This window comes from Schistocerca cancellata, chromosome 3, assembly GCF_023864275.1.
Source record: "Schistocerca cancellata isolate TAMUIC-IGC-003103 chromosome 3, iqSchCanc2.1, whole genome shotgun sequence".
Lineage (NCBI taxonomy): Eukaryota > Metazoa > Arthropoda > Insecta > Orthoptera > Acrididae > Schistocerca > Schistocerca cancellata.
In genome coordinates this window covers 894,362,898-894,376,445 of record NC_064628.1, presented here as the reverse complement: position 1 = coordinate 894,376,445, position 13,548 = coordinate 894,362,898, and the positions used below count along the sequence as shown (strand labels likewise).

At 43.5% G+C, this 13,548-nt stretch overlaps 1 protein-coding gene across 1 annotated transcript in view; it reads left to right on the top strand.

The window, feature by feature from the left end:
* LOC126176632 (UDP-glucosyltransferase 2-like) overlaps window positions 1–13,548 on the top strand; it is a 65,481-nt gene that overhangs the window by 28,292 nt on the left and 23,641 nt on the right. The window contains exon 3 of the mRNA XM_049923791.1: window positions 10,546–10,759. Within this exon, the coding sequence (XP_049779748.1) occupies window positions 10,546–10,759 (214 nt within the window). The remainder of the gene's footprint in view (window positions 1–10,545; window positions 10,760–13,548) is intronic.

The following is a 13,548-nucleotide window of genomic DNA, read 5'->3' as shown; positions in this document are numbered from 1 at the left end:
CTACAGCTCTGAACAGTAAAATGAACTTTCCTTCATGTCTGAATGACTGACTAACAACAAATCGGAGTTCGCTAAAATTAGCTATATACGTCCGAAGAAAAATGTGATAAATACATCAAACACTCACTCAGGCGGTCCCATTTGTCAACTCGTGTTGATGAGGCAATCCATTGTGACATTGTGGTATTGTTAATCACACATATATGCCTCCTCAATCCCTTTACTACGTGATTCGTTTAGATGCCAGTACTGTTCCTCCTATGTTCCTCTTGTACTTCAGTGTCCTGAGGCGAATAATTCCTTTGCTAATGACAGTAAAATTATATTAGCTGAACACGACAAGAGTATTTCTGACAGACAGGTAAATGAAACCCTCAAGGAACTGTACATTTGGTCAACATCCAAATAACTTACGTGGAACCTAAAGAAAACAAATACTCTAAATCACAGTTAGAAGAGCGAAAATGACACTGTCAAATGAAAAATGGTGGTACCTCTATAGATTGCGTAATGAACAAAAAATTTCTGGGAATAAATACTACATGTCCTTTGAAGTAGTGAGAAATCACAAAGATACTGCCGCCCGGTGTGGCCAAGCGGTTTTAGGCGCTTCAGTCTGGAGCCGCGTGACCGCTCCGGTCGCAGGTTCGAATCCTGCCTCGGGCATGGATGTGTGTGATGTCCTTAGGTTAGTTAGGTTTAAGTAGTTCTAAGTTCTAGGGGACTGATGACCTCAGATGTTAAGTCCCATAGTGCTCAGAGCCATTTGAACCATTCTGAACAAAGATACTTGTAAGCAATTTGCCAACAGCATGTTTTGCCCTCATAACCATGCCGTAAGAGTGTAACAGCCACTTTAGTTACATAGTATTCATATATCCAATTAACTCTTAGCTACAGGATTCTTTTCTGGAGAAAAATGCTCAAAACATAAACACAGTTTTCGGGCACCGAAAGAGGCCCATTAGGATAAGAATCAAAACTATTGATTGGATTTATTGTAAATATCTTTTGAAAATAGTTGGGAATTTAAGTACTACGCTGAGCACATTTGTCAACCATTTAGGTACATAACAAATCTCCACAACAGCTGCACAAACGGCTCTGGCTATAACAAAAGCACTAAACTTAGACATTTACCAAGAAAGGATAAACATGAAACTCTAATCAGAACTTTTTACCAAGGAACTGCCCAAGGAGAAGCAATAGTCTACAAAAACGCACTCATGTTACCGGTAAAGTGAATCGGTATTACCACTAAGCTTCACATACACTGAAGCCCCAAAGAAACTGTTATAGGCACGCGTTTTCAAATATAGAGACATGTAAACAGGCAGAATACAGCACTGGGGTCGGCAACGTCTAAACAAAACAACAAGTGTCTGGCGCAGTTGTTAGATCTGTTACTGCTGCTACAATGGCAGTTTATCAAGATTTAAGTGAGTTTGAACGCAGTGTTATAGTCGTCGCACGAGCGATGGGGCGCAGCATCTCCGAGGTAGCGATGGACTGAGGATTTTTCCTTACGACCATTTCACGAGTGTACTGTGAATATCAGGAATCGGGAAAAACATCAAATCTCCGACATCGCTGCGGCCGGAAAAAGATCCTGCAAGAACGGGACCAACGACGACTGAAGAGAATCGTTCAACGTGACATAAGTGCAACCCTTCCGCAGATTGCTACAGATTTCAGTGCTGGGCTATCAACAAATGTCACCCTGCGAACCATTCAACGAAAAATCATCTCTGTGGGCTTTAGGAGCCGAAGATCCAGTCGTATACCCCCGATGGCTGCACGACACAAAGTCTTACGCCTCTCCTGGGCCAGTCAACACTGACATTGGACTGTTGATGACTGGAAACAAAATGGTTCAAATGGGTCTGAGCACTATGGGACTTAACTTCTGAGATCATCAGTCCCCTAGAACTTAGAAGTACTTAAACCTAACAAACCTAAGGACATCACACACATCCATGCCCGAGGCAGGATTCGAACCTGCGACCGTAACGGTCGTGCGGTTCCAGACTGTAGCGCCTAGAACCGCTCGGCCACCACGGCCGGCTGACTGGAAACATGTTGCCTAGTTGGATCAATATCGTTTCAAACTGTATCGAGCGGATGGACGTGTACGGGTGTGGAGACAACTTCATGAATCCAAATCCAGTCTGATCACCTGATCCATTCATGTCCATTGTGCATTCCGATGGACTTGGACAATTCAAGCAGGACAATGCGACACCCCACACGTCCATAATTACTACGGAGTGGCTTCAGGAACACACTTCTGAGGTTAAACACTTCTGCTCGCCACCAGACTTCCCAGACATGAACATTATTGAGCATATCTGGGATTCCTTGCAACGTGCTGTTCAGGAGAGATCTCCACTCCCTCTTAGTCTTACGGATTTATGGACAGCCCTGCAGGATTCATGGTGTCAATTGCCTTCATCACTGCTTCAGACATTAGTCGAGGTCATGCCATGGCGTGTCACGGCTCTTCTGTGCGCTTTTGAAGGCCCTACGCGATATTACACAGTGTACAAGTTTCTTTCGCACCTCAGTGTATATGTTCCTGGACTGACGAACACTGAGGCACCCCATTGCATATAGACTGCCAACTAAATCACTCGAGCTTAATCCGATAGAAAATGTCTGGGACACTTTGAAAACAGCGGTTGAAACGCAGCAGTCCGTACCTCTGCAGTGCGCTAGTTCTACAGGATCTAAAAATCACCAAGTCTGGCCGCTGGAGCCGAGCGGTTCTAGGCGCTTCAGTCCGGAACCGCGCTTCTGCTACGCTCGCAGGTTCGAATCCTGCCTCGGGCATGGATGTGTGTGATGTCCTTAGGTTAGTTAGGTGTAAGTAGTCCTAAGTCTAGGGGACTGATGACCTCAGATGTTAAGTCCCATAGTGCTTAGAGCCATTTGAACCATTTTAATCACCAAGGAGTAGCTTCAGCTCGCTATGACAAACCTGATAAAACGTTGGAGTCTCTCGCATACCGAAATGGGACCATTATCAAGACTAGAGTACGTGATACTCGATATTAGTGTCAAGTTCCAGCCTAACGGGAATAAAGTTTTCTTTCAACACCAAGCCAGCTGTAATGGCGTGTGGCAGCTAAATTATTTGGCTCTTGGTTGTCTAGGGGAGCCACCACACGCAGCCGCACTCTGTCGCACCAAAGTACAAGATTTCTGTTTCTAAGATCTGTGTTTATTAAAATATTTGAAGTAGGGACTCAGTATCTCGATGCTACATTCAACAATTTACTTGATGTTCCGTTTAATCAACAGAACTCGGCAATAAATATTGGCAATCTATTTGTCAGAGAGTGTACATGTGTATCTAGAGTAACATAATACTCAGAGAGGGTGGCCGCCTTTCAGATTCAGGCTGTTGTCTTTTGCCGAAGAATTGGTCAGATTTCAACACTATAAACTAAACTGAAGACTATCATCAACTAACTAGTAAAGATCGGAGTTCCGACTGTTCACTCTTAGTCGCTGAAGTTCGGCGCCACTGCACAAAAATTCTATGTTCAACGCGGTATGCCACATGAATAATGTAGAGTTTCGTACCATTGCACGCTGATGTATCTAGCTCTGAAGCTTGTACTTCCGCGCCGAATGGTACAAAATATAACACTGCGGCACTGCAGCCGCCAGTAGTCTGACTGCTTTACATTCCCTGAACTTCTCGCGCAAACTAAGCGCCAAACCTATTCAGGTAGACCATGGTTGACATACTCTGTCGCATTTCGCGCACCCAATCCCTATAAACCCACATCACCATTCTGCCTCCAAATCCCAGCGTCTTCCATCCATGTAGAGAAAAATAATGATGAGAACTACTTCTTATAACCTAATTAAAACTGCTTGCATCACACTTTGCCGCTTTCAAATGGTTCAAATGGCTCTGAGCACTATGGGACTCAACTGCTGAGGTTATTAGTCCCCTAGAACTTAGAACTAGTTAAACCTAACTAACCTAAGGACATCGCAAACATCCATGCCCGAGACAGGATTCGAACCTGCGACCGTAGCGGTCTTGCGGTTCCAGACCACAGCGCCTTTAACCGCACGGCCACTTCGGCCGGCTGTGCCGCTTTCAAAAACGCACCCACTGATACTCAACACACAGGTGTTTCTCTTTACTGTTTGGCCAATGCAAATTTTTGTCAAAGCTTTCTTGTCGTAGATTACTATACTAGCACTAATTTAAAACAAATAATGAAAACTATCAATGAACTCATTCATTTCCAATAGATTTTTCCTGCCCTTTCCCCTGGTTATGGCCAAATTTCACTAGTTATTACGGAATATGAGAATTAATTATATGTAAGACTTAAAATTCTACTAATTCTGCAAAATAAGCATTGCCCAGTTCATTGATTGGTACAAATTGTTTAAGATTATTTTCTAGGATGCTGTATAGTTTTCTGTAGTGATTTGTTATCCTAAAATCAATTACTCGACTATAATTAAAACTATATCAAATAAACGCTTGAATTTTGAATATTATCAGACTTTTCGTATGTAATTCAGTAGTACATGAAGCACATCATGGAATTACGTCTTCGTTAAAGCTGTGATAATTTTTCTACGAGTGTTATTAGTTTTAAACTAAAGTTGTTCAAGTGTGCTGTTTGTCACGACTGTCTCACTCTGTGCGTCAGTCCCTATACACCAAAGACGCCACTTCACCCCCTAATCCCGTACTTCTAGCGCCCACGTACAGAATGGAAGGCGCTCCTGCTTTGAACAATTTGTATTTTTTTATCACTGTCGAACGGTGTTATCGCCTTATAACTTTTCCTTATACGTCAAGTTCTAAGGCCTCCGATTTTTTTTCTCCGGACTGGAAAGAGATAGAAACATGCGCATTGTTTTAAAATGAGGCCACGTTCATTGTCAATACATCCCAGAGATGGCAGCACCGTATGGCATATGGGATTTTACCGCCAGCGGCGAGAATGAGAACTGTTTTAAATACTTAAAATGGCGACGTTTTCCTTACTTGAACAGCGTGCAATCATTCGTTTTCTGAATTTGCGTGGTGTGAAACCAATTGAAGTTCATCGACAATTAAAGGAGACACATGGTGATGGAGTTATGGATGTGTCGAAAGTGCGTTCGTGGGTGCGACAGTTTAATGAAGGCAGAACATTGTGTGACAACAAACCGAAACAACCTCGAGCGCGCACAAGCCAGTATGACGACATGATCGAGAAAGTGGAGAGAATTGTTTTGGGGGATCGCCGAATGACTGTTGAACAGATCGCCTCCAGAGTTGGCATTTCTGTGGGTTCTGTGCACACAATCCTGCATGACGACCTGAAAATGCGAAAAGTGTCATCCAGGTGGGTGCCACGAATGCTGACGGACGACCACATGGCTGCCCGTGTGGCATGTTGCCAAGCAATGTTGACGCAATCCGACAGCACGAATGGGACTTTCTTTTCGTCGGTTGTGACAATGGATGAGACGTGGATGCCATTTTTAAATCCAGAAACAAAGCGCCAGTCAGCTCAATGGAAGCACACAGATTCACCGCCACCAAAAAAATTTCGGGTAACCGCCAGTGCTGAAAAAATGATGGTGTCCATGCTCTGGGACAGCGAGGGCGTAGTCCTTACCCATTGCGTTCCAAAGGGCACCACGGTAACAGGTGCATCCTACGAACATGTTTTGAAGAACAAATTCCTTCCTGCACTGCAACAAAAACATCCGGGAAGGGCTGCGCGTGTGCTGTTTCACCAATACAACGCACCCGCACATCGAGCTAACGTTACGCAATAGTTTCTTCTTGATAACAACTCTGAAGTGATTCCTCGTGCTCCCTACTCACCTGACCTGGCTGCTAGTGACTTTTGGCTTTTTCCAACAATGAAAGACACTCTCCGTGGTCGCACATTCACCAGCCGTGCTGCTATTGCCTTAGCGATTTTCCAGTGGTCAAAACAGACTCCTAAAGGAGGCTTCGCCGCTGCCATGAAATCATGGCGTCAGCGTTGTGAAAAATGTTTACGTCTGCAGGGCGATTACGTCGAGAAGTAACGCCAGTTTCATCGATTTCGGGTGAGTAGTTAATTAGAAAAAAAATCGGAGGCCTTAGAACTTGAATGCACCTCGTAGTAGTGACAGTATGACGATATTATAACAACAGACAAACACCGTTTGACCATATCTTGAAGTGCTGCTGGTACCGACCGGCCGCCGTGTCATCCTCAGACCTTAGTCGTCACTGGATGCGGATACGAATAAGCATGTGGTCAGAACACCGATCTCCCATCCGCTGTCAGTTTTCGTGACCGGAGCCGCTACTTCTCAATCAAGTAGCTCCTCAACTGACCTCACAAAGGCTGGGTGCCCCCCCCCTCCCCTTCCCCCCCCCCCCCCCCTTGCCAACAACATTCGGCAGACCTGGACGGTGACCCATCCAAGTGCTAGCTAAGCCCGACAGCGCTTTACTTCGGTGATCTGACGGAAACCGTTGGCATGGCGACTTTAAACTATTGGGATGTTGAAACTGTGGCAGTCTGGCAGCATCCAGGGGCAGCCAATGGGCTCAGTTTTCGACAGCAAACAGTTTGGGATGCACACAGTTATGTCATGTCTCAATCCCCCCACTTCATAATGATCATCAACGTCCGTCAGTTCAGTGACATGGTGATGTGGCCCTTTCGAGTCGGCCGGCTATGTAGGATCCCTGCAGATTCTTCCATTTCTCCTGATATTGAGATTACCGCTGCCAGTTCACTCCAGCTGTCTTTTTCAAGTCTCTGCCCCATCTGCCCAGTTGTCTTCCCCTTGGTCTTTTTTGATAAATTTGGCTCCAATCTACCCCTTATTTTGACCACATGCCATCTTTTCCCCGAGCCACATTACCAGCTTATATCCTCCATAATAGAGTGGGCTTACTGGTAGTTGGGAGCTCCAACGTCAGGCGCGTAATGGGGCCCCTTAGGGATATGGCAGCAAGAGAGGGGAAGAAAACCAATGTGCACTCCGTGTGCATACCGGGGGGAGTCATTCCAGATGCGGAAAGGGTCCTTCCAGATGCCATGAAGGGTACAGGGTGCTGCATCTGCAGGTGGTCGCTCATGTCGGCACCAATGATGTGTATCGCTATGGATCGGAGGAAATCCTCTCTGGCTTCCGGCGGCTATCTGATTTAGTGAAGACTGCCAGTCTCGCTAGCGGGGTGAAAGCAGAGCTCACAATCTGCAGCATCGTCGACAGGACTGACTGCGGACCTTTGGTACAGAGCCGAGTGGAGGGTCTGAATCAGAGGCTGAGACGGTTCTGCGACCATGTGGGCTGCAGATTCTTCGACTTGCGCCATAGGGTGGTGGGGTTTCGGGTTCCGCTGGATAGGTCAGGAGTCCACTACACGCAACAAGCGGCTACACGGGTAGCAGGGGTTGTGTGGCGTGGGCTGGGCGGTTTTTTAGGTTAGATGGCCTTGGGCAAGTACAGAAAGGGCAACAGCCTCAACGGGTGCGGGGCAAAGTCAGGACATGCGGGGACCAAGCAGCAATCGGTATTGTAATTGTAAACTGTCGAAGCTGCGTTGGTAAAGTACCGGAACTTCAAGCGCTGATAGAAAGCACCGAAGCTGAAATCGTTATAGGTACAGAAATCTGGCTGAAGCCAGAGATAAATTCTGCCGAAATTTTTACAAAGGTACAGACGGTGTTTAGAACCGATAGATTGCATGCAACCGGTGGTGGAGTGTTCGTCGCTATTAGTAGTAATTTATTCTGTAGTGAAGTAGAAGTGGATAGTTTCTGTGAATTATTATGAGTGGAGGTTACACTCAACAACCGAGCTAGGTTAATAATTGGCTCCTTTTACCGACCTCCCGACTCAGCAGCATTAGTGGCAGAACAGCTGAGAGAAAATTTGGAATACATTTTACATAAATTTTCTCAGCATGTTATAGTCTTAGGTGGAGATTTCAATTTACCAGATATAGACTGGGACACTCAGATGTTTAGGACGGGTGGTAGGGACAGAGCATCGAGTGACATTATACTGAGTGCATTATCCGAAAATTACCTCGAGCAATTAAACAGAGAACCGCCTCGTGGAGATAACATCTTGGACCTACTGATAACAAACAGATCCGAACTTTTCGACTCTGTATGTGCAGAACAGGGAATCAGTGATCATAAGGCCGTTTCAGCATCCCTGAATATGGAAGTTAATAGGAATATAAAAAAAGGGAGGAAGGTTTATCTGTTTAGCAAGAGTAATAGAAGGCAGATTTCAGACTACCTAACAGATCAAAACGAAAATTTCTGTTCCGACACTTACAATGTTGAGTGTTTATGGAAAAAGTTCAAGGCAATCGTAAAATGCGTTTTAAACAGGTATGTGCCGAGTAAAACTGTGAGGGACGGGAAAAACCCACCGTAGTTAGGAAACTACTGCGAAAGCAGAGAGAGCTTCGCTCCAAGTTTAAACGCAGCCAAAATCTCTCAGACAAACAGAAGCTAAACGATGTCAAAGTTAGCGTAAGGAGGGCTATGCGTGAAGCGTTCAGTGAATTCGAAAGTAAAATTCTATGTACCGACTTGACAGAAAATCCTAGGAAGTTCTGTTCTTACGTTAAATCAGTAAGTGGCTCGAAACAGCATATCCAGACACTCCGGGATGATGAAGGCATTGAAACAGAGGATGACACGCGTAAAGCTGAAATACTAAACACCTTTTTCCAAAGCTGTTTCACAGAGGAAGACCGCACTGCAGTTCCTTCTCTAAATCCTCGCACAAACGAAAAAATGGCTGACATCGAAATAAGTGTCCAAGGAACAGAAAAGCAACTGGAATCACTCAACAGAGGAAAGTCCACTGGACCTGACGGGATACCAATTCGATTCTACACAGAGTACGCGAAAGAACTTGCCCCCCTTCTAACAGCCGTGTACCGCAAGTCTCTAGAGGAACGGAAGGTTCCAAATGATTGGAAAAGAGCACAGGTAGTCCCAGTCTTCAAGAAGGGTCGTCGAGCAGATGCGCAAAACTATAGACCTATATCTCTGACGTCGATCTGTTGTAGAATTTTAGAACATGTTTTTTGCTCGAGTATCATGTCGTTTTTGGAAACCGAGAATCTACTATGTAGGAATCAACATGGATTCCGGAAACAGCGATCGTGTGAGACCCAACTCGCTTTATTTGTTCATGAGACCCAGAAAATATTAGATACAGGCTCCCAGGTAGATGCTTTTTTTCTTGACTTCCGGAAGGCGTTCGATACAGTTCCGCACTGTCGCCTGATAAACAAAGTAAGAGCCTACGGAATATCAGACCAGCTGTGTGGCTGGATTGAAGAGTTTTTAGCAAACAGAACACGGCATGTTGTTATCAATGGAGAGACGTCTACAGACGTTAAAGTAACCTCTGGCGTGCCACAGGGGAGTGTTATGGGACCATTGCTTTTCACACTATATATAAATGACCTAGTAGATAGAGTCGGAAGTTCCATGCGGCTTTTCGCGGATGATGCTGTAGTATACAGAGAAGTTGCAGCATTAGAAAATTGTAGCGAAATGCAGGAAGATCTGGAGCGGATAGGCACTTGGTGCAGGGAGTGGCAACTGACCCTTAACATAGACAAATGTAATGTATTGCGAATACATAGAAAGAAGGATCCTTTATTGTATGATTATATGATAGCGGAACAAACACTGGTAGCAGTTACTTCTGTAAAATATCTGGGAGTATGCGTGCGGAACGATTTGAAGTGGAATGATCATATAAAATTAATTGTTGGTAAGGATGGTACCAGGTTGAGATTCATTGGGAGAGTCCTTAGAAAATGTAGTCCATCAACAAAGGAGGTGGCTTACAAAACACTCGTTCGACCTATACTTGAGTATTGCTCATCAGTGTGGGATCCGTACCAGATCGGGTTGACGGAGGAGATGGAGAAGATCCAAAGAAGAGCGGCGCGTTTCGTCACAGGGTTATTTGGTAACCGTGATAGCGTTACGGAGATGTTTCACAAACTCAAGTGGCAGACTCTGCAAGAGAGTCGCTCTGCATCGCGGTGTAGCTTGCTCGCCAGGTTTCGAGAGGGTGCGTTTCTGAATGAGGTATCGAATATATTGCTTCCCCCTACTTATACCTCCCGAGGAGGTCACGAATCTAAAATTAGAGAGATTAGAGCGCGCACGGAGGCTTTCATACAGTCGTTCTTCCCGCGAACCATACGCGACTGGAACAGGAAAGGGAGGTAATGACAGTGGCACGTAAAGTGCCCTCCGCCACACACCGTTGGGTGGCTTGCGGAGTATAGATGTAGATGTAGATGTAGATGTAGAACACATTTTGATCCTGTGACATGTTTAAGTATTGCTCTATCCATGGCAACGGGAGGGATATCTCCAACATGACAGCATACCACTATTGTCTATTTTTTTAATGGGCAGTCACAAAGCCAGTCCATACGACTAATTGATTTTCTTGATCGTTGTATAACTTCCATTTCACTTCAGAACATGCAGTGTGTTTCACCGACAGGAAATTCAGTACTGGCTGGATCAGGCCACTGAAGGTGTTATCTACTTTAGCCTGGGTACCAATGTACTGAGTAGCGCAATGCCACCAGAAAAGCGACGGGCTTTCCTCGACGCCTTCTCCCAGCTGCCGCAGAGAGTGCTCTGGAAATGGGAGGAGGACGACACGACAGACCTGCCACCTAACGTCAAACTGTCCAAGTGGTTGCCACAACAGTCTGTACTTGGTATGTCGTATTTTTATATCATATTATTTTATTACCGCTATTATTATTATTGTTGTTTTTGTTGTCATGTTCATGAAGAACCCCTGTGAATTAGTGTTTCTAGTGGAATTTGGTATCTATGTACTTACAGCTATTTGCGAGTGGAGGAATGTATCACTGATGAAATTTAATTGCATGGTCGCTGGAGAGTCTGGTAGCAGTAACACTGTGCAGTGACGTTAATCTCCGTGAAAAGCATCAATACACATTATTTATTTATTTATTTACTGCGTATTTAGCCTGACTATATTAGGGCCTTAAGGCCCTCTCTTACATCTGGAAAGGCACAACACACACAAAAAATATTGCGTAACAATCATAATAATAATAAATTTCACTATTAATGGAAAATAATAATAGGCAATAATAATAGTAATAATAGTAACACCAGTAATGATGATAAAATAATGGTGGTATTAAGAATGATATTGATTATTATTTTTATTCATTAAATTCAATAATAATTAATTGTGCATTATTAATAAAAGTAAAAATTGACAATAATAACAGTAACAGTAATTACAATAATAAAATAATCGAGACAGAAATAATGTTGAATAATGTAGCAGTTTTGAAGCCTTGTTCGGAATTATAGAAGTGCTAGGAATAATGAAAGAGGAAGAGATCGAAGTGAAAGTGACAATGGGTGTTAGGATAGGGGAGGATTTGATGTAGAGAACTCTACAGGCAAGGGAAGGGAAAAGTGGTGGGAGAGGGAGAGCTGACGAAAGTGAGCTACAGACAAACATGTGGAAGAGGTTGCTACTGCAGTATAAGGTGGGCCATTATCTGTCTTTTGAAGTTCGAAAGGATTTTAATTTCACTAATATTTCGAAAAGGATTGTTTCAGAGTAGGTTCCTGATACAGAAAATGATTCAGAAAACACAGTAGTGTCATGTGATTGTACAGAGACAATTTTACTTAGCGAGAACGAGTGTTTCTACTGTATTGTTCAGATACTAGTGCAAGGGTTGAAGCTAAATAAGAAAGAGTACAATGATTGAGAAGCGATAGAGCAAACACATGGTATGATAATCTCTACGCTTTTAACCACGTAGCCACGATAATTGTTCGTAGGCAGGAGTGATAGGATCGAAATAGCTTACGTCACAAATGTATTGCACACAACCATTCATCCAACCGGCATGAACTCTAATACAAAAGTCCTTGGAGAGTACCATCACCATACTCAAAGATGGAGAGTATTAGTTGCTCTGCGAGTTGCTTTGTAATCTCGATAGGAAATCACTTTTGGATACATCGTGGGAGCAGACGGTAATCAATGTTATTACTAACAATTACTATTAAAATCGGTCTTGATCACAAATTTATTTATTCTGGTAACCGGTTTCCACCACGGCTGTGTCATCTTCAGACCTACAAGTCAAATACAAAATCTGGTAAGAGGGCTACATACATTAAAGAAAATTATATAAAACTACAAAGTTATAAAACGATGAGTTACCAAAATGCTCTATGAGCAGGATCCTCCTCCTGGTGGTAAATCATTGCCAGATAGAGCAGTGCACGACTTACTTATATGCTGCTGCCTGTTGACACATCTTTGGAATGGCGTCTATACTTACCATGGCAACCAGTAGCTTCCAAATGGTTCTCCAACAGGCCAAGAGAGGGCAACCCATGTACTGCCGAAACGATTTTTATTTATCTCATAGGTTTAATATATTTACATATCTTACCTGGCAATAGCTGTTGAACCATCTAAGTTCTATGTAATTTTATTTTTCATTCTTGCTATTGTTCTTTTAATTACGAAATTTTACGTTGTTATTTGACTTTTAACCTACTGGTTAGCGATGACATCATTCTGTAAAAAGTGGGCGGAGCCTCCTGTATATAAGTGAGACGTACACTGCTCTATCTAGCAGTGATTTACCACCAGAAGGAGGCTCCTGATCATACAGCATTTTGGCAATTCATCGTTTTATAACTTTGTAGTTTTATATAATTTTCACATTCTGAATGTGATCACAGGCGTGGTCGAAATCGGTTACCAGAATAAATAAATTTGTGATCAAGACTGATTTTAATAGTAACTATCGATAGGAAACGCTTTTTTATATTACTGTAGCGAATGAAATGAAAATGATGCCTTCTTACAGAATGCAGTTGGGTGTTCAGTTCAGTCTAAATGACGGTCAGTATCTTCGTAGAAATAGATAAGGTTATTTCTATGCTATTTAGGATTAAGACTGAAAGAGATTCTCTGAACTGAGGTGTAATAAGTCTTTTTTCAACAACTAAGACTGCCTGCATTTTAGATGGGTTAAGTTTCAAATGTATGTTCTGCGCCCACCCTTGTAAAGAAAGGAAGTCAGCATTTATGTGCTCGATGGCTGTGCACAGGTTTGTTGGGCTCACACCTAAGTGTAACGGAAGGCCGTCAGCATATAAACGGTATATCAAATGGGAGATAATAGGCGACTCATGTGTAACATATAATGAGAAAAGTAATGGGCCCAATATGGATCCTTTTGGGACCACTGTACTACATTCCTCGATCGTGACCACTCTGTTCAGATCATTAACTCTGTTAGTGGGATGTAGGGTATGAGTGGAATCATTGTATTGCACTTGAAGAAAATTGTTTACTTAATAATTTAGCCAATACAATATCAAAGTTGACAGTGTCGAAAGCTTTTCTGAGATTCAAAATGGGCACAATAGCCGCCTGTTGTTTGGCCATAGCTGGTTTCGGTTCGTCAGTCACTTTTAGAAGAACGATAGT